The 27,973-nt window shown below is 33.6% G+C and overlaps 2 protein-coding genes across 2 annotated transcripts in view; one reads left to right on the top strand and one right to left on the bottom strand.

Moving 5' to 3' along the window:
* The window catches only part of LOC118063425 (3-hydroxyisobutyryl-CoA hydrolase 1), a 52,364-nt gene that overhangs the window by 992 nt on the left and 23,399 nt on the right, over positions 1–27,973 (bottom strand). The window lies entirely within an intron of this gene.
* Positions 260–6,654, top strand: LOC118063428 (ent-kaurenoic acid oxidase 1-like). The gene is made up of 12 exons (XM_035077455.2): positions 260–689; positions 794–852; positions 2,479–2,545; positions 3,015–3,074; positions 3,206–3,484; positions 4,664–5,141; positions 5,252–5,518; positions 5,612–5,701; positions 5,799–5,877; positions 5,984–6,090; positions 6,173–6,294; positions 6,383–6,654. The coding sequence occupies exons 5-12, from the start codon at positions 3,252–3,254 to the stop codon at positions 6,486–6,488; spliced, it is 1,482 nt and encodes a 493-aa protein (XP_034933346.1). The 5' UTR covers positions 260–689; positions 794–852; positions 2,479–2,545; positions 3,015–3,074; positions 3,206–3,251; the 3' UTR covers positions 6,489–6,654.

Raw genomic sequence — 27,973 nt, 5'->3', positions numbered from 1 at the left:
GGACACAGTGAATTACTAGCAAGAAATAGGAAACACGCATGAATTTGTAGAGAAGTACCCTGAGGAGCAGCAACTTGACATTAGGATCCTTCTCATAAGCAAGGAAGAGCTCGAACAAACGAGAAACCTACCATTTTTATCATTATTATAAATAGTAAAATTATATGTAAGAGAAAAAAAGAGGAATAATACGATACCATTTGATGGGAAAGGGCATTCAATTGCTTAGGCCTGTTCAGCATCAAGGTTTTTGAGAAGGAGTTGTCTTCTACTAGAACCTGAGAAATCAAATTCAATTTTTTAAAAGAAGAAAAAATAAATAAATCATTTCTTCAATTATCTGGGGAAAAAAAAACACAAATAAAGAAGAAAAGAGAGGAAGCAGCTGCCTGGTCGAGGAGCTGGGGATGGGGCTTGGAGGAAGCGAGAGAAGCCATTCTTTTGCGTTTCAGTGTAGTCTTCAAACACTGCCATTCCTCTGACAGTCTATTTATTATATTTATATGCCGATCAATCGTAGGTTAATCAATAAAACGTCACCGTTTTAGGTTTTCCCTTTAACCATTTGCATCAAGAAGACAGAATCACAGAAAACCTAATCACTTATCTTCAAAGCCGCCATATCAGTTGCAAAGAATATTATAGGAATTTAAGCCACACTCAGAAGACTTCAAGGCAAGCCATACCAGGTTTTGTCCCCGTCTCTCTTTTGGTTATAATAACTCTAAATCTGTTTTTTTCAGCCTCATGAAAAAATAATTACTTGTTTCTCTTCTGTTTTCTTCTCTCACAGATTCATGTTCTTTACTGATTGAACCAGTAACTATACGCTTGGAGAATCGCGTTCTGCAGGTAAACTATATATCCTTTTCTGGTTTCTTTCGTTGTCATTTAACTACATGAGTAATTCATGTTTCCTGAATTTGTTCTCTATCTGCATGTCCCCAGTTTTGAGTCTCTTAATGGGAGTGTATAGTTTTGGCATTTGAAAATTAAGAAGATGATCCGCCATAAAATAAAAAAAAAAAAAAAAAGGAAACAAACCAACAAACAAAACTTTGCAAATCATTTCCTTGAAAAAAATAAAGCAAATGTAAAATTAAGTCCATAAAGTCACAAAAGAACAAGAATCAAAAGTTTTCAAGAAAAAACATTAAAAAGAAAGAAAGAAAAGGGAAAAAACAAAAAAAAAATCCCATGCAAACAACAACAGAATCAGTAACAATCCATCAAGGGAAAAACAAGAAGATCTAACCCAAAATCTTCGATTTCTCTGCAAAAGCAGCATAATTCTACATGCATGCATGCGTATTTAATAAGTGAAGTAAGGTGTAGAGTAAATTACAGTTATGAAATCCTGAGGGGCGACACCAGGAAGATAGAAGGAATGGGATTGATAGGCTAATAACAGCAAAAGCAAAGAAAACTTCATGAAAGAGATTCCTAATCTGAGCGCGAGAGAAACTCTCGCCATGACTGTTATTGCTAGCTAGCTAGCTAGCTACCTAGCTAAATCACATCTCCTCCTAACCTGCTTCTCTTCTCTATCTCTCTCTGTCAGTTTTCTTTATTCCATCTCTGTTTTCTTCTTTGGTCACAAGAAATGGAAACGGTAGTGGAGGAGGATATACGTGGGTGTCCGTGTGCCTGGGCTTTGATTTGTTGTGAGATTATTGATTGTTGATGTTCTTGTTTTTCTTTTTGATGTGAGGTCGAGATTGATGGTACCATGGAAACAGAGGGTCCTTTCTTATTATTTTCTCATTTTATAATAATTTTTTTTTTTAGTTCTTAGAAAATTAGTGTTGATTACCCTCCTGTTTTGATTATAAAGAGTGAATGTAGTGTGATGGAGTTTTTTTTTAAAAGTATTTTTTAATTATATATATATATTTAGATTTTTTTATTTTTTTATATCAATGTATTGAAATTATTGAAAAATACTTAAAATATATTAATTTAAAATGAGTTTTTCTTTTTGTATTCACTGGTTTCGTTTCTCTTCATGGATGTATGATAGGTTGGAGTTCTAAATCTTGTTATAGGTGTTTCTTGAAGCAACTGTAACATTATTATTGATATATTAAGAGGATGTTGGAATCCCACTGTGCGCTGCATGTATTTTTCAGCTTCCCCAGATGCATTGAATTCTTAAAGGAGTGGATTGATTCTGACTTCTTCTTTATCAGATATTGTGTTTAGGAGATTTGGTGCAATATTTTGATGTCATTAGCATCGTTAGTACTTATTGTATGTTGAATGCAATAATCAAAAATGAAAGAAAGGTATTTTTGTATGTTTTTTTTTTTTCATTTGTTGATGTTGCTGGGTTTTTCAATTCTCCGTGTAGGTTTTTTGCATCTACACACTCTTTGGTTTTTTATCTTTGCATACTGTTCTTTTTTCTGTTTGGTTTTGGTTGTTTATTTGTTTCTTACTTTGAGATACTGAGTTGTTTCTCTTTTTACTCCGTTACAGGTTCCTTTGACTTTCGAAGCCATTAGTTCACCTAGCCTTGAGTGGGGATCCAGGTTACGAAACCAAGGTGGTTGCTTTTCCCTATAAATGAATACTTTGAATAGTCAGAATACATCATCAATGCATTTATAAAGGCTAAATATTGTGCTTTTTTTTCCGATTCCATTTATTGTATACATCTATTCCCGAGATGTTTGTGTTGGCAGCTTCATCTACAAACATCAATTATGATCATCAACAAAGTTGTCAGCTTTTTCAAACCCAGCACCCCCCATATTTTGCCATTATAAATTATTATTAATATTCGTTTTTTATCTAACAGATTTTCCCCTGTCACTCATCCGATCATTTAAAAACATCTCCCATTACGTTCACATCTATACATCATGATATATTTATCTTATTCTCTTCGTTAAAGCTACCCATATTGTGTGTTTGTGTGTGTGTGTGTGTCCCACACACTTTTCTTTACAGCTATTATATTAGAGGACCTTCTGACTTTTGACATAATTCCTCTAGTTTTTTTTTTTTTATAGGAGGTTTGGCTATTGCTCACGCAGATCTCTTGCTCAATCCATATACCTACGTATACGCCTGTGAGTTTGGTGTTGTTTCTGTATGTATATACCAAGTATTGCTCCTGCATCTTCAAATAGAATCCTCATAGAAAGTGACTGAGAGGGATGCATGTCTAAGAGTAGTTTCTTGTATCAAATTCTTTTATCAGGTGACCTCTCTGTCCGGTTCCTTGTAACAAATTAAGCTAGCTAGCTATGGAGTCGGGATCTATCTGGGTGGTCCTGGCAGTCATATTTGGTGGATTAGGGGTTGGGAAATGGATTCTAAAGAAAGTGAATTGGTGGTTGTATGAAGCTCAACTGGGTGAAAAGCAGTACTCACTACCTCCAGGGGATTTGGGCTGGCCTTTCATTGGCAATATGTGGTCCTTTCTCAAAGCTTTCAAATCCAGCGATCCTGATTCTTTCATGCGCACCTTCATCAATAAGTATACTGCTAATTTCTCTTTCTCTACTTCGCTCTCTTTTCTTTTTATGTACATACATATATCATGACATTTTCAGTTGTCTGGCTTTCCTCTAGGCATGATTCCATTCCATCATTCTTTGTTTTCAGGGAAAGTGGCAATTTGGTACAATAAATAAATAAATTTATTCATACGTGTGCATGTGTGGGAGTTTGTGTGTAGGTGCAGGGGACAAGGCTGTGTCATCATCTGCCTTGTACCTTACTTGTAACCAGTTATGTTGGAAAGGGAATAAAGAGGGAAGGAGCTGGCTTTGTTTTTGTCATTTTCCCTATCCTCTTAAAATGATTCTACCTAGTTAGTAGTTTTTTTTTTCTTGACCATCTCTTCCACTTGTATTTTTTATCATGTGTTATGGTGAATTATTTTCTTTAATCTGTTAACAATGGAGAAATCAAGTCTTTTTCAGAAGGATTAATTAATTAATAGTAGGAATGCTATATCTATATATATTGTGCTTTTAGTGAAACAAAGGAGTGAAGAAATGTAGCCCATAGGAATCTGCAGTACAGTCCCAGTATGCCTTTTTCTCTTTTCCTTGTTTTGCTGAGAAGGGGAAGAGAGCATGTATAGTCAGTATAGATGGGGTTTGGTAAAGTTAGTTCAAGACTACCCAGCTCAGATTTCTGGAGAAATCTAGTATTAGTATGAAATGAATGCATGTGGACGTGGAGTGGTGTCCTTTTTCTGACTATCTGCTAATGAATAGATATACTTTAATGTGCATGTATCATAATCTAGGGTAACGTTTGGTTTTATTCCAGAATAATATTCATTATGTTTAGCCTTTACTTATCCTACCTGCCACTAATCCCTTTGATTTTGCTATTAAAACAAATCTTAATTAATATTGAGAATATTTAAAGTATTGTACTGAAGTATTTTAAACTAGAGAAGATAGCTTATGAAATATGTACCCTACAGTATTTGTTCTTCAATTCAATAATTCTCTCTGAGTTCATATTAATTTTAGTTGAATGGTCCTAATCTTGCTAACTATTCCAATTACTACAACACATGATACTTCAAATCTTAAGCATGTGGATGTGATTTGAAGACTTCCTTGTCCTTTCACACCTTGACTAGTATCCTTGAGATTTTGAATGTTTTCTGCTTTTTTATGGAAACAATATGATACAGATATGGACATACTGGAATTTACAAGGCCTTCATGTTCGGGAACCCGAGTGTATTCGTAACAACACCTGAAGCATGCAGAAGAGTATTAAATAACGATGATGCATTTAAGCCTGGATGGCCAATTGCCACAATGAAGCTTGTTGGAAGGAAATCCTTCGTTGGTATTTCTTACGAAGAGCATAAGCAACTTCGCCGCCTGACCTCCGCTCCTGTCAACGGTCACGAAGCATTGTCCGCTTATATTCCATATATAGAAGAAAATGTGATAGCTATGTTGGAAAAATGGACCACAATGGGGAGGATCGAGTTCTTGACTCAAGTGAGAAAACTTACCTTCAAAATAATCATGTATATATTTCTTAGCTCTGAGAGTGAGGTGGTGATGGAGGTTTTGGAGAAGGATTACACCACTCTTAATTATGGAGTCAGAGCCATGGCTATCAATATTCCTGGATTCGCTTACTATGAAGCATTCAAGGTTGATCTCGCTTTTCTTGATTGCTATTATTCTTTACTTGTCTAACTTTATCCTTGTTTAATTCTTGCTGTTAATATGGGATTAGATTAATGAATTTTCATTAATTCCAGGCCCGCAAAAGACTTGTTGATGCATTCCAATCTATACTGGATAAGCGTAGAAATTTAAGGAAGAACGGTGATATTAACGCAAAGAAGAAAGACATGATGGACTCTCTTTTGGGTGTTGAAGATGAAAATGGTAGGAAATTGACTGATGAAGAAATCATAGATGTAATTTTGATGTACCTGAATGCAGGCCATGAATCCTCTGGCCATATCACGACATGGGCTGCTATTTTCCTCCAGGAACATCCAGAATTTCTCCAAAAAGCTAAGGTATGTACCGTAATTCTATTAATTACAAGACACGTACCATTTTTCCATTGAAAGTATGTCCGTGCATTGATCCATCACTTGATTTTGTTTTAGGAAGAGCAAGAACAGATTGTAAAAAGGAGGCCGCCAGCACAAAAGGGATTGTCACTTAAGGAAGTTCGAGAAATGGATTATCTTTCCAAGGTACAATTTAGCAGTAGCTTGTCATGATTTTATGTTCAGCTTGTTGCAAATCAATCAAGTTCATAACAACCCATTTCAATTTCATAATTTGTTATAGGTGATTGATGAAACTCTTCGTTTGATCACATTCTCGCTTGCTGTTTTTCGAGAAGCAAAAACAGATTTCAATATAAACGGTTAGCTGCTAAAAGATCTTCTCCCTAGGAGAGTTAGTATAAAACTTTACATTCTTTGCTAGACCTATAGTTTGTTCGCTAACAGGTATAATGTCATGATCTTCAGGATACATCATTCCAAAGGGTTGGAAAGTTCTTGTTTGGTTTAGGACAGTTCATTTGGATCCAGAAATCTATCCAAATCCAAAGGAATTTAATCCTTCACGATGGGATGTAAGTCAATCAGCTCTTATAGTGGTTACTATATATATTATATTTTGATGATCAACATATATATTAACATCCTGAATTGTAGAATTACACCCCCAAAGCAGGGACTTTCCTCCCTTTCGGAGCTGGAAGCAGGCTGTGCCCTGGAAATGATCTTGCCAAGCTTGAAATATCTATTTTTCTGCATTATTTTCTACTTGATTATAGGTGAGTCTCTCTGCTAATATTAATGAACGATCCTGTATTATTTTCTCTTAGATACTTTATTGTATACTATATGTATTTGATGTTACAGGCTCGAACGTGAAAATCCTGAATGTGGCTGGATGTTCCTCCCTCATACAAGACCAAAAGACAATTGTCTGGCCAGAATCAAGAAAGTTTCATCCACTTCTGTATAAGAAGCAAAAGAAAGGGCATGCACTTTTAGTTGCTTTGAGAAAACAATAATAAACTCTTAGAATTTTGGTTCATTGGATGGATAAGTTGTTATTTTCATTATGATCTAAAAGTTTATTTTCTTAACAATTTAGTTTCTAAGATGAGAAAGAAGAGAGAGTTATCGGATTTTTCATGTTCTTTTTTGATAAAAAAAAAAAACATATTTTTTTTTATTAGTAACATGTTTTTTGAAAACTCCATTACCTTATTCATTCATTTATTATTACTATTTGTTGACAAAAAACATGTGTTTTTATTAGAAGTATTTTTTTAAAATAAAAAATTATCATGATTTGATAAGAAAGTTTCAATCAAAAAAAATTAAAAAACCATGAATCAGTACTTTTTACATAATTGTAGGGAAAAAAAATTAATATATTAAATTATGTAATACTTTAAAAAAAAAAAACATTTCAGTCTCATTGAATATTAATGAGAATATTTTGTTTTAAAAAAGAAGAAGAAATTGCATGAGATTTATAATAATTTATAAAGTAATTGTAAATTTTACCATAAAAAACTATAATCTTATTTGAAAAAATATGAAAAAAATTGTATTATTTTCTAAATTTATTTATGGTGAATTTTATTATATATTAAAAATAATTTTAAATAAAAAGTTGAAGAACCATTTAGGAAGAGACTAGATACCTATCATTGGAACAATAAGTGACCGATCCAAATGAAATAAAATATAGGCATGTCTAACTTTCATTTTTTATATTTTAAATGGGTGGACAATACCAAATATTTTTTTTATTAGGATGGACAATACATCGTTCATCTGAAAAAATAATGTGACATCAACTAGCTAGTTTCCAAACACTTTTGATTGTTAGAAAGTTGTGATCTAAGTTTTGAAACTCAAAATCTAATTTTTAACTTGTTTTTACCTAATAAATTTATTCATAAATGTGTGTGTAGGTGCAGGGAACAGGATACTCGCAACCAGTTACATTGGATATGGAATAAAAAGGGAAGGAGATGGCTTTGTTTTTGTCATTTTCCCTATCCTCTTAAAACGATTCTACCTTGTTAGTAGTTTTTTTTTTCTTGACCATCTCTTCCAAATAATAAAAGAAAACTTTAAAATAATTTAGATTAATACAAAGAAATAACTCAATCCAAAAGTAATCAGTCTTTAAATACTTTAGCTCTTTTTTTATTGTGTAATTAAGATAAATAAAAAATCCTTGTAAGTAAATGGTTTTACAATATTAATTAATTCTTACCACACTTGAAAACTTTGTTATTTCCTATTAAATATTCTTGTTGAACTAGGAAACTCTCAAAAATAGGTTGTTGAATATTCTTGCATTATTAGAGAAAATTCCTCTCCAAATAGAAAGTTTTCAAGTCAAAAGGTAACAAATAATAAAACTCATATTGTATATGCTAATTTGTGTCATAAGACCTTTATGAATTCTAATTAGCCTCAAAATTTTAATCCAATATATATATAGCCTAGAAAAATTTCAGCTCAGCTCAACGGTAAAATTAAGAGTTATGCATGAAAATGTAAAATTGGATAGTATTTACAATTACACTACAATCTAAATTTTCTTATTCAACCTTTTTTTGAATAGTATCATTTATAATAGTTAAAATGCTATATTAACACTTTGGCTCTTCTAAATAGTTGTTATAATTGGAGATGTTATATGCAATAGAAACCCAAAATTATAATCTTCAAACTTCATAATATGACAGTTTTCATCATTGTAAATCAGAATTTTCCTTAATATTGAGAACTTTTTTTCCAACATTTTTCTAAGTTGCATCATTTCTTAATCATTATTAACAATATATCAATCAAGTTTGATGTGCATTTTAAATATTTTATGTATTAATGATAGCCTTAATGCCAATGACTTTAATAAAGAGGGTGTATATGTCAAGCATCTTATATGGCCTAACTACCAATAAAAATTACATGAAGGGAGTGATTATCAATTGTCAAAAACTTGTGTGCTTCTTGATTTTTAACTCAATATCGGTAAAGAAAAGCAATTGTAAATTTTTATAAAGGATAATGACTGACACGATTAAAAGATTGATGTCTTATTCCTTGTGAAGGAGTGTTGAAGTAATAAATAACTCGATAAGACTGGGATCGAACCACAGGTAGGTGAATTATATACAATTATAAACAACAAATGAAAAGGAGTTGAAGAAAACTTTTGAGATGTGATATTGATGTGAGTATTAATCAAAGATAAAAACAATTGTCAAGGTTAGAGTATTCACTAACAGTATTAAAAATAAGTATAGTATAAACTCCTTTTATTAATCAACTGGAAACCACACACAAAGGAGGTTCCAATCGGATTTATCCTAAATAGTTTAATATATATTTTTAATTTAATCATAGTAATTATCTTATTTTAGTAACACCACACTTTTAAATATTGTCAGAAATTCATAATGTTAACTTATGCTAACAATAAATCAAGTTCCTTTCATAACACATGTATAAGTTATACCGTACGGTTGGTTATGAAAGTACTAAGCATTTGTTGTACCAAGTGTTATACAACACAAATCTAGATTAATCATTTAACAAGCAAGGTATTATGAATTAGTAAGATAAAAAGATAAGACATGTTAATAACAAAATTTATTGGATACAAACATTGAATTTCATATTGAGTGTATATTATATATATTATAACATTATTAGTAAAACCTTTTCAACTTGACATAATAAACTTAACTAAACATAATGAAAAAGAGAAACATAAATAAACTAGATAAGAACATAGTTATGATAAAAAACATAAACAAGAGATTAATGAAAGCAAAACTTAAATATTACAAAATACAAAGAAAAAAAAGCAAGAATATGATCTTAATATGAAAACCAAGATGCTTAAATGCATGGGAAATGCCTTTGTTTATAGGCCAAAATTCAAAACTATTGATTTGATGACTAATTGTTGAGTGTGTGGCCACCTTTTGACTTGGTAACAATCCTTATCTTCTTGTCTACAGAAAAGTCATTGCTAACATTCAAATTTGAACAAATTATCTTCTTGAAAGTTTTGGAAAATTGTCTCAGCTTTCCAACAAAACAAGAATGAGTTCATTTGAAATTCTAGAACTCGAGATATAGGCTGGACACTGAACAATGTCTGAACTGCATGATAGATTCAAACTTCTCTTTTGATGCTAAGATTTGGACTTCTAAATGGCAGAATTGAGTTTTGGACTCTCATGAATGTTTTAGGCCTATGTCTTAGATTTATAGCCATATAAACCAAATTGAAATCCAAGATCTACAGCTCCAGATATGACCCAATGACTGAACATCACATCAATTAATCCTTTAAATTGTGAGATATGCCTACATTTAAAATGAGCATTTACCATAAATTAAAGTTATCTTATATTATTAGACTTGTTATTATAAAACATGCTCTAGTTAAGGAGTTATTGATACTTGAAGTGCAAAATGATGATATAAAACCTTGATAAAAATACACTTTTAAATACTAATGAATGACCTCATAAATTAAGTGCAATTTAGACATCATTATATAATCATAGACAAAAGATGGTGGGTTATATGCAATTAGTATTGATGGAATATTATTATATTGATATGGCCTCTCTTTAAATAAAAAGCCTTTTAAAGAGAAAAATGAAGCCTACAATTCTAGGTTTAGTGTGATTAGATTATATGTTTGGTGTTGTATTGGATCATGATAATTAAGTAATAAAAACACACAATTAGTCTTGATAACCAATGCTTATAACATTTTATTAAAAGAAAAAGTGGGAACATGTTAGCGTTGATTCTGTGATGAGTTACTTTTGATCAAAACTGTGACAAAGATTGAACTATGTGCTAAAAGGAGTAAATAAATCTTGATTAGCTATAAAGAGGATTATATTAAAGCAAAATAATATTTTATGAAAAGTTCAAGTAGATAGCTTACATTAATAAATAACTAACCTAAATTCATTTATAATGAACAAAAACACATAATACTTTATCTAAGGTTTTAAGAAATTTGTAGTAAAGCGAAATGATTAACAAAGAAACAAAAGTTGAAAAAAACAAAGAAATGATTGACAATGAATGAAAATCAAAACAATAACTTTGCTGAACAAAAAAAAAATATTAAGAGGAATGCAATATCAACTGCACAAATTAATACTTATTCTTCAATGAGATCTTAAAATTATGTCTACATGATAGATTTCATCTTTAGAAGCACATATGTTATATTGTCAAGTTGTGCCCTTATTACTTGAAGTTAAAAGGGGCAATAAAGTAGATGTAATGGAAGTGAAACACAATTAACTAGCTAGATTTGTTGGTGCTAAAACTATAACTCCAAATCATATAATTGAGTCTTAGAGTCAACCAACAATTATATAGCATACAAACCCCTTTGAAATCTAACCAAGCCCTTGCAATTTCAATTAAAATAGAGAAAGTGACATAAAAAATAACAAAAATAAATTACTTTAGGCATATCCTGCTTTATCCTTATAATTATTCCAATAATAAATAAAATTCATCACTAGCTACAGAAATCTAAAGCTAACCAACGGCCAAAAAATAAAAAAGAGGAAAAGAAAATTCACAATCCAAAATCTATAAAGTAAAAAATTCATTAAATAAAAAAAATGAAAAAAAGAAAGAACAATGTCGCCACGAACGATACTTATCTCCTATAATGCATATCTTGAAATATTCATCTTCCTCCTCTCCATAATTGTTGTTATTCAACCTTTTTCTCTTAACCAAACACAATTTCTTCTATGATAGATTCAGGCTAAGAAACTTTGTCATTGTTCCATATATAAATAGCTAACCATATTATACAAACATATAAATACACTTCTCACCAGATCAATCCACATCTAAAAATATTTTCAAAATGCACATCAAATACAATTGGTACAAGAAAATATTGATGTTCCCTAGCAAGACATCTCTAGGTTATATCTATTTCAATATCATTATAATTCAAACCCAAGTCTTCAATATATGCTTGTTTAGTATTCTTCAAATGACATGTCTCTAGGTTATATAACTATGATTGAAGATACTAGAGACATGTCATTTGAAGATACTAAACAAGCATATATTGAAGACTTGGGTTGAATTATAATGATATTGAAATAGATATAACCTAGAGATGTCTTGCTAGGGAACATCAATATTTTCTTGTACCAATTGTATTTGATGTGCATTTTGAAAATATTTTTAGATGTGGATTGATCTGGTGAGAAGTGTATTTATATGTTTGTATAATATGGTTAGCTATTTATAGATGGAACAATGACAAAGTTTCTTAGCCTGAATCTATCATAGAAGAAATTGTGTTTGGTTAAGAGAAAAAGGTTGAATAAGAACAATTATGGAGAGGAGGATGATGAATATTTCAAGATATGCATTATCGGTAAGTTGTCGGTGGGCAAATTTTACCGAAAAAAATACCGACAGAATGTGCGAATTCCAAAGGGTGTGAATTGAATGCACCTCTGACCGTGTCAGCTTACCGATGGACTGTGAAAAATATGGAGGGTAATTAAAAAATTCGGTGCAAAATTTAAAAATTACTGACAGCTTTTTAGCACGTTACCGACGGATTTAATTTAAATAATAATAATTTTATATTTCCGTCGGTGAATCCGTCGGTAAAACTGCACTATAAGTTCTTGCGTCCGCCCCTTCAATTCATTTTTTCTTCTCCTCCGTTTCTCACCTTAGAATCTTCAAGGTTTCGATTTTTTTCCTCTCAAATCTTCAAGCTTTTGTTGAATCTCTAACAAGCTTGGTTGTGAATCTTCATCACATTAAAGGGTATGTTTTTTTCTATTTCATTTTATTTTATTTATAGTTATTTTTATGCTTTTTATGTTTTTTTGTTTTGTTGAATTTTTTTGTAATGTAGATAAATTTTTTTGTTTCAACACATTATTAAGGTATGCATATTTCTTCCCTAAAGTCTATAGTTTTTTTTTTTTAAATTATTGAATATTTTTTATTGTTGTATTGCATAATTGTTATTAGTTAATTTATTGAATATTTGTTATTAATGTTGAATTTACCTTAGAATTAGTAATTGCATATATTGGAATAATTAGTAATTTTACTCTATTATTGCATGATTTGTGTTTAATTATTTCCATTGTTTTTTAATTGTTAGTTTATAATTCTTTTTTAATTTATTGAATATATTTATTGTTGTATTGGCATAATTATTTAATAATTTGCTGAATTAATATTGTTTAATGTTGAATTTACCATAGAATTATTAATTTTTACTCTATTATTTGCCATGATTTGTGTTTAATTGTTTCTATTTATTTTGAATTTATTGTTTTGTTATATTGGCATAATTATTGAATAATTTGTTGAATTGTAATTGTTAATGTTGAATTTACCTTAGGGATTAGTAATTGAATATGTTGGAATAATTTAGTATAGATTGGGTCAATTGGTTATGGCTATTGTTAATATTTGCAGGTTTGTGGATTTGGGTAGTATCTCAGTATAGGGGAGGTGCTGCCGAATTTTTTTTTTTAACATTTGAATTTAATTATATAATTATTTATATAAAATTGGTTAGATGCACATAATGAAAACTAGAGCTTCACGTCCGGTCGCATCAAGTTTTGTCTAGCAGCGAGGAAGATATTTCCTTAGGTGCCTCTCAAGAAGAGGCACCTACACCACTTGCACCGTCAACTGATGCTACCTCTTCCAACGCTGTTTCACATCGCAGAAGCGGCGTGCCTTTCACAGCGGAATCAATTTACCCGCAAGTACTAGGCATAATGGAAGGACGATCTTTCAATGTAAGTTTGTTAAGGTTTTAGTTTTTTTCTTAAAAAAAAAATAAAATTTAAACATAATTTATGAAATCACTATTTAATTAATTTCATTTCTTTTCAGGTTCATAAAACATTGAGGCCGCCCGAGTAATATCATCGGCGTTTAAATCGTCGATGGAGATTCCATTGTTTCAATGGAGTCAGATATCCAGGCATCCTGAATGGATGTCTCAAATCAATGCATGGTTTTCTAGATTCAGGTTCGTGTTAATATATACTTTTTAGCTTATTTCTAATAAATTCTTAATATAATTGTAAATAAATTATTAACATTTTAAAAAATTATTTTTTATACACAGAATCGATTTTGCTGAAACAAGAAACATAACACTGTTGTGAGGAGGGTGTGGGAAAATCACGCGGCAACTAGGTAACATCGAAAACAATACAACTTTTTTTTTACAAAAAAATTTATGTTTCGAAATGTAATTTTTTCTTGCTTGAAGTAGGTTGTGTGATTTTTGATACAAAGTCCAAAAAAAGGCAAAAAAAACTGCGAGGAATAGGGGGTTCCAAGGCTGGAACGATGTTGCGGTTTGGAGGGATTTCAAACCGATATACATCCCAGAGGATATATGGCCGCACTATCTTCAGCACGTGACGTCTGAGCGGTTCACACGACGCTCACAGTCTAGTGCTGGTAACCGGAATCGGCCAATTCATGGCTCGGTGACAACGCACACCAGCGGCTCCATTCCGTTTGCTGCACATGCGAAACGGATGATAAAATTAATATAAATGAAATATATCGTTCAATTAATTTTTTGTTAATAAATTTTTTTCATTATAAGCTACGTCTCTTAGACGTGAGTCGAGCCCTATGGAGCTGTTTGTGGAGACGCACGTGCGAAGTCAAGACCACCAAAAGGGGGTGCAACAGTTCGTTGACAGCCGTGCTCAACATTTTGTGGTATGTTTGTTCAACCATTTTATTTTGTAATTTATTATTACGTTTATTAAATTGAATATGATGATTACTTTTTTTATTTTCAGGATACCTATAATAATCGGTTAAGGGAGAAATACGAGGACGATCTTTTGACCCATCCGGAATTCGATCCGGATTTGTGGATGGAGGCTGGATTGTCAGGTGGACCTGATAAAAATCGGGTTTATGGGCTCTCCAACACTGCGGCCGACAACTTGCGGTCGGCCTGTAGTGCTTCAACCGTCGGGAGCTCCCAATCAGTATCGAGCTTCCAATCTAAGGAGTTTGTGGCCTTGCAGCAACACACGACTCTACTCATCGAAAAGTACGACCACCTATGAGACACGTACACACACCTCGTAGAACAACAAAGAGTGGCGTCCGAACGACAAAGAGCGGAGTCTGAACAACACAGAGCGGAGTCTAAATGACAAAGAGCGGCCTATGAAGAGCTTCGTCAAATGGTCATGAACATGGCACAAGGTGGAACATGTGCACCAAATCCTTTTTGGCCGCATAACAGCCAACCTCCTCCTCCTTTATATTAATTTTTAATAAACATTATTTACATTTAAAATTTCATTTAATGTTTTTTTGAAACACATTCATTTTGTAATGAATATTATTTATCTTTCATTTTTTGTTTTTGATGCTTAATATAAAATTTTATTTGCATAATTGTTTTTATTACTATTAATTTATATCATTTTTATATTATGTATTCAAAATAATTTTTTAAAAAATAATAATAAAAATTACAGAGGAATTTACCGACGGAATTAATCTGTCGGCATTAGACAGTAGCCGAGACCATCACCAATAAATTTCCAGACGGATAAATTCGGTCGGTATTTTTATGACTCACCAACAGATTTACCGATGGACTTATTCCGTCAGTGTTTTAACTTACCGACAAATTGATGGACGGATATATTCGGTTGGTATTTCAACAATTCACCGATCAAGTTACCGATGGAAAGAAATCGTTGGTGACTTGTGATATCACCGACGGATTAAAATCCGTCGGTATTTTTCAAGCGGGAAACTTTTTTTTTGGCGCACAAAATTCCGTCTGTAAAACCGTCGGTAAATGTTTTTTTTGTTTATCCGACCGATATAGCGATGGAATGTGGAATCACCGACGAAAGGTAAGCCGACGGACGTATTCCGTCGGTAATGTAGTCGGTAAATAATTTACCGACGAACTCCTAATCACACACCGTCGGTAAAACTGTGAATTCTTGTGGTGTTAAAGCAAATCTTAATTAATATTAAGAATATTTAAAGTAATGTATTGTAGTATTTTAAACCACAGAAGATAGTGCTTGTAAAATATGTATCCTACAATATTTGTTCTTCAGTAATTCTCTCTGGGTCCATATTAATTACAGATGAATGGTCCTAATCTTGCTAACTATTCCAATTATTATATCACATCATACTCCAAATCTTAAGCATGTGGATGTGATTAAAAAATTTCCTTGCCTTTTCACACCTTCACTAGTATCCTTGAAAGTTTGATTGTTTCTACTTTTTTATGTTATCTCTCTGAGGAAAAGAAAAGAGGTTAGTCAACCTTGGCTTTGGTTGCCCTTCTTAAGGGTCTCATACGTATACATAGGTGCATGGTAATTGAAGTTACAAAGTTGAATTGCTATATTATTGCTCAAATCATATCTTTAATATCAGTAGTACTCTGGCTTTTGAGAAGAAATTGTTTTACTATAATTAATTAATGATATATTACTCAATTTAATGGATGTATTCGTAACAACACGTGAAGCATGGAGTAAAGTATTAAGTAACGATGATGCATTTATGCCTGGATGGCCAATTGCCAAAGTGAAGCTTGTTGGAAGGAAATCCTTCATTGGTATTTCTTATGAAAAGCACAAGTGCCTTCGCTGCCTGACGTCTGCTCCTGTCAATGCTCACAAAGCATTGTCCGCTTACATTTCATATATAGAAGAAAATATGATAGCTATGTTGGAAAAATGAACCATAATGGGGAGGATCAAGTTCTTGACTCAAGTGAGAAAACATACCTTCAGAATAATCATGTATATATTTATTTCTAAGAGTGAGGTGGTCATGGAGGCTTTGGAGAATGATTACACCACTCTTAATTACAGAGTTAGAGCAATGGCGATCAATCTTCTTGAATTTGTTTACTATGAAGCATTCAAGGTTGATCTCACTTTTCTTGATTACTACTTGACACAACAAAAATAATTGATGTCTTATCCCAAGTGAAGGAATGTCGAGTAATAAAGAACTCGGTAAGATAAGTGTTGATCCACAAGAAAGTTAACTATATAAAATCACAAATAAAAGAAAAGGAGTTGACAAGAACTTTGAGATGTGATATTAATGTGAAGATTAAAAAAAGATAAAATAATTTTCAAGGTTAGAGGATCCATTAATGGTATTTCAAATAAGTATAGTATAAACTCGTTTTATTACTGAACTGGAAACCACACACAAAAAAGGTTCCAATCGAATGATTTATCATTAATGACTCATTATAAATTATTAACATGATCATATTAATTATCTTATTTAAGTAACACCTATGCTTGTAAATATTGTCAAGTATTCATGATGCTAACTTATGTTAACAACAAATCAAGTTCCTTTCATAGCACAGGTGTCGGTTAACAATACAGTTGGCTATGAAATGATCAAGCATTTGTTGTACCAAGGGTTATACAATAGAATTCTAGATTAACCATCTAATAGCAAGGTATTAAGAATGAATAAGATAAAAATCACAAGATATGTTAACAAGAATTCCATGGTTCATTAACAACTTCAATCTTTCACACCTAGCACAGTAAATTTTTGTAATCGTATTTTGAGGCAAAACGAGAAAATACTTTTTTCAATTTTATGAGAGTGGTGTCCATTTTTCAAATGAGAGTTTGAAAAGAGATGCAAAGAAAAGAGAAGGAATAAGGAATTGAACAAATATATAAACAGATATCAGTTATCATGGGAAACTGAAAGAACCGACTTAAGAGTTACGGAGTACCGTTATCTGTCATTTGACCGGGGTTGGAGAGAGACAAGCAAAATAGAAGACACAAAAACAATATGAGAAAAGCAAAATAATCAAAATTTATAAACAGGATCACCAAAACCAAGGGATTCATTTTCACCAGGAAAATTATCAAAGTAAGCTTTCAAACAATGTCCATTTACCTTAAAAACATTACTATTATTTGGATTCTCAATAGCAAAGGCCCTATTAGGAAACACATGTTTCACAATAAATGGACCGTTCCATCTTGATTTTAGCTTTTCAGGAAATAAGTGGAGGTAAGAATTATAAAGTAAAACTTTTTAACCAACATCAAATGTTTTTCTCAAGATTTTCTTGTCATGAAATTCTTTTGTTTTTGCTTTATGAATTTTTGAATTCTCATATGCATCATTTCTTTTTTCCTCAAACTTATTTATTTGTAACTTACGCAACTGGCTAGCATCATCAAGGTTTGAATTGAAAGCTTTAATAGACTAATAAGCTCTATATTCAAGTTCCATAGGCAAGTGACAAGGTTTTTCATAAACTAGCCTATAAGGTAACATACCTAATGATGTTTTAAAAGCAGTTTGGTAAGCCCAAAGTGCATCATTAAGGGTTGTACAACACAAATCTAGATTAATCATTTAACAAGCAAGGTATCAAGAAAGGGTAAGATAAAAATCATAAGATATGTTAATAGAAAACTTTCTTAGATATAAACATTGAAGTCCATATTGAGTTTATATTATACTTATTCTAACACCATTAATGAAGCCTTTTCACCTTGACAAAATAAACTTGGCTAAACATAATGAAAAAGAAAAACTTAATTAAACAAGATAAGAATATAGTTATGATATAAGTTAAGCAAGTATAGTAAAGGAAATGAAAAACATAAACAAGAGATTAATAAAAATATAACATGAAATAAAAGTTATACATTACAAAGAAAGAAAGCAAGAGCAAGAGCAAGATCTTGATCCAAAAACCAAGATGCTTAAATGCATGGAAAATGCCTCCTTTTATAGGCTAAAATTTGAAACTATTGATTTGATGACTAACTATTAAGTTGTTAGCCAACCCTTGACTTGGTGGCTACCTATTGACTTATTGGCTGGACAAAACACCATTGTTAACATCAGAATTTGAACACATCATCTTCATGAAAGTTCTGGGAATTTGTTTCATATTTCTAACAAAAAATTAATGAGCTCATTTGGACTTCTAGAACTCGAGATATGGGTTGAACATTGAACAATGTTTGGGCTGCAGGACAAATTCAAACTTCTCTTTTGTTGATAAGATTTAAACTTGAAAATGACAATTTTTAATCTTGGACTCTTCATGAATGTTTTAGACCTATATCTTAGCTTTCCATCAAGATAAATCAGACCTAAATCTAAGGTCTACAACTCCATTTATAACCCAATAACTGAATGGTGTTCTAGTTTGAATTGAACCACATCTCTTTTCTAAGCTTAGCCCTCTTTTTATCTTCTCAATTTCAATAGTTAAACATATGAATCAATCCTTTGAATTGTGAGATAAACCCGTATTTAAAATGAGTATATACAATTAAAGATATCTTATATTATCAGACTTGTTATTATAAAATAAATTTAAGTTAGGAAATTTAATGATACTTTAAGTGCAATATGATGCCATAAAATCTTAATGAGAATGCACATTTAAGTATTAATCACACCCCCCAACCAACTTATTGACAGTGGTGAAAATTCTTTAATTTTTGGTCTCCAACTACTTACCTTTAGTTCTTTCTAAAAATAAACTATTTGTAAATCTTCATATTCATCAAACTTAGTTTTACTAGAAGTAGTTTCAAATTAATCATAAACAAATTTTTCAATAAAGTCTACTTCCTGTATATCATTATCATCTCCAGATTGCTTGCAAATGTTAAAAATATTCATTTTCAATGTCATGTTTTCAAATGACAGCTTCATTAGTCCATTCCTACAATTAATCAATGCATTAGAAGTTGTAAGAAATGAACGTCCTAAAATAATAGAAATTGAATTGCATGCTTCAACATGTTGTGTATCAAAGGCAACACAATCTACAGGATAAATGAATCTATTAACTTGAACTAACACACCTTTAACTATTCCTCGAGGCATTTTTATCAGCAAGTAAAAGAGTTATAGAAGTTGGTTTTAACTCACCTAGATTGAGACTTTGAAAAACTAAATATGAAAGCAAATTCACACTAGCTTCGAGATCAAGTAAAGCTTTCTCAATTTTATGTTCTCCAATAAAATATGAAATTGTAGGACAGCGAAGGTTTTTATAATTCAAAGCATTATTATTCTGAAAAATGACATTTAGTTGTTCGGCTAAAAAGGATTTCATATTCAGTTTTCTCTTCATAGCATTATTTAATAGTATCCAACAAAGGTATATTGATCTTTACATGTTTGAAAGTTTTAAAGATTTCAGAATTGTGATTGACATTTATTTATTTGATTATGGCATGAGGAAATGGAAGTGTTGGTGAGGAATCAGTATTTTCTTTGCAATATTCAAGTTCAACCTCTTCCTTACACTCAGAGATTGACTTATCATCTTTCTCACAAGGTTCAAGGATGAGTTTTTCAATAACGTTATCACTGCGAAGAGTAATGACTGATTTCACTTGATCCATATGTTAGCTTCTGGAGCTACCCGCACTTAAATTGTATTGCCCTTTAGGATTTTACTGTGGTTGAGACAGAAACTTACCTTTCTCCTAAATACTAAGAGTAAATGTTAATTTTGCAAGAGTATCTTTCAAATCTGCCATAGTTTGAGCATTTTGAGTATTGATTGTCTCTTGCATTTCAATGGATGCATGAAATGTTTCCTCAAGATTTCTTCTAGGAGGGGAAGCATAAAGAGGTGCATATCCATGAGAATTTTAAAAATTATAGTGTGCTTGAAATGGTGGCTATGAAGTTTGTGCATTATTGTTACTACTCTTCCAACTGAAATTTAGATGATTTCTACAAATAGGGTTGTACATTTACGAGTATGGATTATGATTTGGCCTTTGAAAACTGTTTAGAGTATTGGCTTGTTCATGGAGACATTCCTTAAAAGAAGGCAAAGTTGGACAATCATTGGTTGAGGGTTCATTAGTTTCACAAATTTGACACACAATTTCTTGAATAGATTTTAATTGACCACTCTTTTCAATTCCAGTGCCTTGACTTTTCTAGCTAATGATGCAAATTTGGCTTGAAGGTTATGATCTTCCCTAAAGTTGTACATGCCTCCATTAGATATTTGAGGTTGAGTTTTACCTGGTGCCTCACAAGTGCGTGTAGTGTCCCATTTTGAGCATTTTTAGCTAGCAAGTCTAGGTACTCAATTACTTCATCAGGGTCTTTATCTTCAAAATTTCCATTGCACATTAATTCCATCATTTGCCTATCTTTAGGTGTTAACCCTTCATAAAAATATAAAATCAATCTCCATGTTTCAAAACCATGGCGAAGACATGTACTAAGCAAGTATTATACCTATCCCATCACTGGTAAAATGTTTCTCCTGATTTTTGAGTGAAAGTGGTGATTTATCTTTTGAAAGAGTTTGTTCTATTAGAAGGAAAAAACTTCTTTAAAAATTGTTGGTGCATTTCATCTCAAGAATGAATGGATCCTAACCTAAGATTTTGTAGCTATGTTTTAGCTTTATCTTTTAATGAAAAAGGAAAAAGCTTTAATCTGATGGTGTTCATGCTACAATTGAAGTCATTATAAGTGGTACAAACCTTTTCAAATTCTCTTAAATGCAAGTATAGATTTTCTAGATCTAAGCCATGAAAGGTAAGTAAGAGTTTAATAATACCCGGTTTAAAATTAAAGTGAGATGCATTAAGAAGAAAAACTATACATGATGGTGCACTTGTTCTTGTTGGATTCATATGGTTTCTAAGTGTTCGAACACGATTATTCTTATTATTCTCATTATGAAGTGACTGGTTATCTTCTTCGACCATGTTTTCTAAAGAAAATAAAGAGTTCCTAGAAAGTCTACCACTTAATGTATGTGTCCAAACTCTCATGCAAGTGTAAAAGGAAAAACAAAAGAAAAGGAAAGGAAAGGAAAAAACAAAAACTAAATAAAATAAAAAGGAAAAGGAAAATAAAATAAAATAACTTATACAGTAATTTAGCTTCTCGGCAATGACACCAAAAACTTGACACTACTAAAATAATTGATGTCTTATCCCAAGTGAAGGAGTGTCGAAGTAATAAATAATCAGGCAAGATCGGTGTCGATCCACAAGCAAGTTAACTATATAAAATCACAAATAAAAGAAAAGGAGTTGACAAGAACTTTGAGATATGATATTAATGTGAGGATTAAAAAAAGATAAAACAATTTTCAAGGTTAGAGGATCCACTAATGGTATTTCAAATAAGTATAGTATAAACTCTTTTTATTACTGAATTGGAAACCATAAAAAAAAAGTTTCAATCGGATGATTTATCATTAATAACTCATTATAAATTATTAACATGATTATATTAATTATCTTATTTAAGTAACACTAATACTTGTAAATATTGTCAGGTATTCATGATGCTAATTTATGTCAACAACAAATCAAGTTCCTTTCATAGCACAGGTGTCGGTTAACAATACAGTTGGCTATGAAATGATCAAGTATTTGTTATATCAAGGGTTGTACAACATAATTCTAGATTAGCCTTTTAATAGCAAGGTATTAAGAATGAATAAGATAAAAATGATAAGATATGTTAACAGGAAACTTTCTTGGATATAAACATTGAAGTCCATGTTGAGTTTATATTATACTTATTCTAACATCATTAATGAAGCCTTTTCACCTTGATAAAATAAACTTAGCTAAATATAATGAAAAAAAAGAAACTTTATTAAACAAGATAAGAACATAGTTGTCGCACGTGTGCGGCGGCGTGGCGATCGTCCACCCTCAAGGAAAAAAATCAGAATATTTATTCCTGGCAAATAAGGAGAGACAAGGAATTCTTGTCTCTACATGTGAAAATATGGACTGGGAGTCGCCACCTAGTATTCTGGTTACTAGGAACCCTTACTGGTCTTTAGAGATCAGGTACGGAGACTGGTTGCGTAAAGGGAAGGTATTAGCACCCCAACTACGCCCTACCTAAGGTAAGCTGCATTGTTTTGTCTAATAAAATCTAAGTCATGTTGTGGTTTCCTATTGTCCAAAATATGCATTACATGTAATGTCATACCCCGGGTTCTATTGTCCAAACAAAAAAAGAATTAAATATCTGGAATACGCATTACGTGTAATGTCATACCCCAGGTTTTATTGTCCAAAAAAAAAGAATTAAATATCCGGAATATGCATTACGTGTAAAGTCATACCCCGGATACTAAGAGACAAACAAAATAAAATTTTTGTTGTTTTTGAAATATTGGCCAATATTCTCTTGACTTTAATAAACTGGTTATTAAAGCCAAAATGCATGCTAAAACATTTTTTTGGTGTATGAAAAATACAATATGAATTTTTAGCTTTGAGACACTTGGCCGTATGCACAAAAACATTTTTTTTTCTCTTTTTTTTTTTTAATTTTTTTTGTATTTTTGTGGAAGTTTTTGACGAAAACCGGGTATTTAAAAATCAGATTTTTGTATTTTTAACAAAAAAAAAACCACCAAATATTAATCAAAATGACATAAAAACTACGCGGAAAAAAGTGTAAAATGCTGAAACAAATATTTTTTGATTTTTTTTATGGGCCGGATCAGGCCCAAAAATATGGGCTGGGCCGAACCTGGCCCAAAGAATGAGCTGGTTACTGTGCACATAGTAACCGGGTTACTGTGTGTACAGTAACCAGAAAATTAATCTGTGGGTTACTGTGCACATGCACAGTAACCGGGAATTAATTAGCAAATGCACAGTAATGTGAATTAATTAGCCAGTTACTGTGCATAGCACAGTAACTCGCTAATTAATTCTGCAGAACGTAAACGTTCTGCATGAACTGAAGCAAAAAAAACGACGGGAAAGGTAGGACGTTACCTGGAGCTGTGTTGATGCTGGCAGCAGCTGATACAGCAGGGGTGGCGGCGGCGGCGCTGGCGGTTCGCGGTGGCCGGCGGTTTTCCTTCTCTCTCTCCTCTGTTTTTTCCCGTTTTCTTCTCTGCTTCTTCCCTTCTTCTTCTCTGCCTTCTCTCCTCTCTTCTCACTCTATTCTCCCTTCTGTTACCTCTCCCTCGGGTCTCCCTTCTGTTCCCTCTCTCTCAGTGTTCTCCCCCCTCTCTCTTCACTTCCCCCCCTGTTTTTATAGGCAAAAACAGGGGGGGCCGACGTGGTGGGGCGACCACTGTTGGCCGCCCCTCCACTATCCCTTAATACATGCCTTAATACATGGAAAGCGGGGCGAGTGGGTGTCCCCTTTCGGCGTCTTTTTGAAGGGAGGCGGCGTCTTATTGAAGGCGAACGTGGCGGTGAACAGAAGAAGAAAAATAAATCTTCTTCCCCTGTTTCGCTGCGTGTCCAGGGGAAAAAGATGATGGTGCCGTTCAAAACGGCACCATTTTGAGTTTTTTTTTTTTTTTTTTTTTTTTTTTTTTTTGTATTTATTATTTTTTTGTAGGGACCAAAAAATGGGTTACAACAGTTGCCCCCCTCTTTACAATGCTTACGGAGCAAAGATTTGTGCATAGTAAGTGTTGTAAAGAAAAAATAACATTGGTCTTCCGAAACTGGTCGTCTCAAAATTTGATTGACCTAAAACTTCAACTGGACCCAAAGTCCCGTGTATGGTTGGGCTAAACTGAGATTCCTTTCGCCAATCCCCTTTAACCCGAAAAAAAAGAAAGAATGTGAAGTGTGGTCTCATTGTAATGGGTGACCTACCCAGCAAAATGTTGGTGAGGGCTCAAAGGCGCACTTAAAATGGAGGTGAGGGCTCAAAGGCACACTTGGAATGAGTTGAGGGCTCAAAGGCACACTTAAAAGGAGGTAGGGTTAGAAAACGCACTACCTAAGGGATGAGGGCTCAAAGGCGCACTCAATAATGGAGGTACACTTAAAATGGAGGTAAGGGCTCAAAGGCGCACTCAAAAGGAGGTAGGGTTAGAAAACGCACTACCAAAGGGATGAGGGCTCAAAGGCGCACTCAAAATGGAGGTGAGGGCTCAAAGGCGCACTCAAAAGGAGGTAGGGTTAGAAAACGCACTACCGAAGGGATGAGGGCTCAAAGGCGCACTCAAAAGGAGGTAGGGTTAGAAAACGCACTACCGAAGGGATGAGGGCTCAAAGGCGCACTCAAAATGGAGGTGAGGGCTCAAAGGCGCACTCAAAAGGAGGTAGGGTTAGAAAACGCACTACCGAAGGGATGAGGGCTCAAAGGCGCACTCAAAATTGAGGTGAGGGCTCAAAGGCGCACTCAAAAGGAGGTAGGGTTAGAAAACGCACTACCGAAGGGATGAGGGCTCAAAGGCGCACTCAAAAGGAGGTAGGGTTAGAAAACGCACTACCGAAGGGATGAGGGCTCAAAGGCGCACTCAAAAGGAGGTAGGGTTAGAAAACGCACTACCGAAGGGATGAGGGCTCAAAGGCGCACTCAAAATGGAGGTGAGGGCTCAAAGGCGCACTCAGAAGGAGGTAGGGTTAGAAAACGCACTACCGAAGGGATGAGGGCTCAAAGACGCACTCAAAATGGAGGTGAGGGCTCAAAGGCGCACTTAAAAGGAGGTAGGGTTAGAAAACGCACTACCAAAGGGATGAGGGCTCAAAGGCGCACTCAAAATGAAGGTGAGGGCTCAGAGGCGCACTCAGAAGGAGGTAGGGTTAGAAAACGCACTACCGAAGGGATGAGGGCTTAAAGGCGCACTCAAAATGGAGGTGAGGGCTCAAAGGCGCACTCAAAAGGAGGTAGGGTTAGAAAACGCACTACCAAAGGGATGAGGGCTCAAAGGCGCACTCAAAATGGAGGTGAGGGCTCAAAGGCACACTCAGAATGGAGTTGAGGGCTCAAAGGCGCACTCAAACGGAGGTAGGGTTAGAAAACGCACTACCAAAGAGATGATGTTGAGACAATGATTTGTCAATGTTGAAAAGCAAATGCATTATGATTGATATGCATGTATACTTACCTGAGAAATATAGGCCCCCATTTCTTCATGGTGTCTTTTTCTCTCTCAAAAGTTGTAGTGTTGGTGGTAACTTCGATGGCTTTTCCACTTCTGCTTACTCATATTACATCTTGTGATCTTGACCTCTGAGAAGGGTTTGATGTCATCATACATCTTTGTCCTTCACCCTTTATCTTAAAAGTTACCAATTTTGCCCGACATTTTCCTTAGAAAAGGAATCATGGAGCCAGCCCTACCATGTGTTTTTTGATTGCCCCCCAGCTTGATCATGCCCCCCAAGTGTTCAACTTGGGTTTAGTTTGGGGGTGAGGATATGTGAAAGTAAGTTTGAGTTTTTTGTACAATGAAATGTTTTCATGCAAAATTTTTGGAACTTCAAAGTTATGCCAATCACAAAAATGATTTTGATATTGGTTCAAAATAAACTTGTTCTCAAAAATTCAAGTGATTCCTATGGACAGGTTTCTTGACGTGATGAAAGCTTTTTGCTTTTGGTTTAAAGATGAAGTGACATCTGGTTGGTCATAAAAGGTTGAAATTTCAATTTGAGGGTTATTGAGAACCGAATTGATTCAAAGCATTTATTTTATTTGCATGAATAATGATTTGACTCGCACGAGAAAGCACTGCCTACCTATCCAGATTACTTGCCTTTGATCAGAAAGGGCTTTATCAGGTGCGTAATGTAGGCTTTGGCTATTGGTTACGAAGAAAATGGACATGTTAAAGGCTCAAAAGGTGTTTAAGGGACTTGACTAAGAATCACAAGTGCTTATATCCCAAACTCTTTTGTTCATACATTTTTGGACCTTAGAATTGATTTGTAAAATGGTCCACGGTGCCCCCCAGTGTTGGGCTTGGGCTCTTTCTCTTTGTTTTTGTTTTCTTCATTTGATTTTGAGCATCATTGCATTGGCCTTGTAATTTTTGCTCAAACTTTTTGGATCCTTTGGATTTTTCTTCATGCCCCCTAGCTTTGTATGGGCACCTTTGATGATTGAGAATTTTCTTTTATGCCCCCCAGTATTGTTTGGGCACTTTCATTGTTGAAGACTTTTTCATGCCCCCAAGAGTTATTTGGGCACTTTCAATCATTATGGATTTTTTTGCACTTGCCCCCCAGTGTAGGGGTGTGATCCTAGCCAGGGTTATTTTTTCAAGAAAATATATTAGGCTCAAAAGGAGACTGCAAATGATATATTTCAACTTTGTGAAAGGATTATCAAAGATAGCCTTTCTTCATCTCAAATGCATGCATTTAGGATCGGTAAGCCTTGCTTTCATGCAAGTATGCAATGTGATTTCTCATTATTCATGCAAATAAAACCCAGCTTTTGGAGTCACTTAATTTTTTTTTTTATTTTTTTTTTCTAGGTGTATGGTTACCTCTCTAAGGAATCACCTGAATTTCCAGAACTCGTTTGTTTCGGACAAACGTCAACATGATTTCTGTTTTTGTACTAAACTTTGAATTCCCAAAAATCCTCACATGCGATCATGCATAGTTTTGGAAGAAAAGGGAAATGCACCACAAGATTTTGGGCGTGATGGTTTCATGCTTAAAGGTTATGCTCAATGTGTTATTTGCATGAAACAACAAAAATGAAGGCATGTGATGAACACAGCAAAACACATGATTTTATTAACAAGAAAGGCTCAGTGGACAAGGAAAGTCTTGTGGAATTTTTTAGCCAAATTACCAACAAAAACTAGAATAGGTTGAAACAAAAAATCAAGTTTTTTGGAGACATGATCAAACTGAGGTAGTTATTTTGGCAGAGAAAGAACAGGCTCCATTCTGCAACGGTGATGCAATTTCCCTTCAAATTGTGTTGAGGCTCTTGATCATGTGGGCCCTCAATGTCTTCAGGTTGAGTCTTTGTTGGGGCTTGAACAAAAATGATAGGTCAATTGGAAGGACCTTCACCAGAGGCATTTCTCCATATATGCTCGAGTAAGCTAGAGGTGAGTCAAGCTTTTGTTCAGAGACTCCAACTCTTCTTGAAAATGGATGTTGCAGTGAGCACGCTTCTTTATCTCCAATGTTTTTTTCCACTCAAAATTGGGTGTTGTAGATTCATAGGGGACCTATCTTTCTTTTCAAGTGCATGCATGACAAATGTATGAACATGAAGTCTATATGATGAACTCGCCCTTCGAGGGGTGACAACATGGTCGTAACTCTCGTATGATGAAACAAGAATCTTGATTCTTGCACAAACTCTACAATGAAATTTTCTGAGCGATGGTCATTGTGTCACCCATAAGTCTGGAGTTCAAGATGCTTCAAGAAGGGCTTGCTCGGATGCAAAAAAAATTTATACGGAGCATACATCCTAAAGGCTGGTTCTAATCTTTTTAAGTGAGACAAAAGGTAGGTTTACTATTTGGTCTCTAAAAAAAAAGGGACTCTCGTTGTCCCAGTGATCGCCCTCGTGGAGGCAATATGGGGGCTTGTAGGCAATGAGATGGTACGTGTACCAACCATTACCAGTCTAAGCACTCAACGAAGA

This window comes from Populus alba, chromosome 14 (assembly GCF_005239225.2).
Source record: "Populus alba chromosome 14, ASM523922v2, whole genome shotgun sequence".
In the NCBI taxonomy this organism is placed as follows: Eukaryota; Viridiplantae; Streptophyta; class Magnoliopsida; order Malpighiales; family Salicaceae; genus Populus; species Populus alba.
This window is presented reverse-complemented; position numbering and strand designations above follow the sequence as displayed.

Excerpts from the sequence above, each read along its gene's own strand:
- LOC118063428 (XM_035077455.2), top strand. The coding sequence starts at position 3,252 with ATGGAGTCGGGATCTATCTGGGTGGTCCTGGCAGTCATATTTGGTGGA. Across the intron at positions 5,702-5,798 it reads AAATGGATTATCTTTCCAAG|GTGATTGATGAAACTCTTCG; the intron begins GTACAATTTAGC and ends AATTTGTTATAG. Across the intron at positions 6,295-6,382 it reads TATTTTCTACTTGATTATAG|GCTCGAACGTGAAAATCCTG; the intron begins GTGAGTCTCTCT and ends TTGATGTTACAG.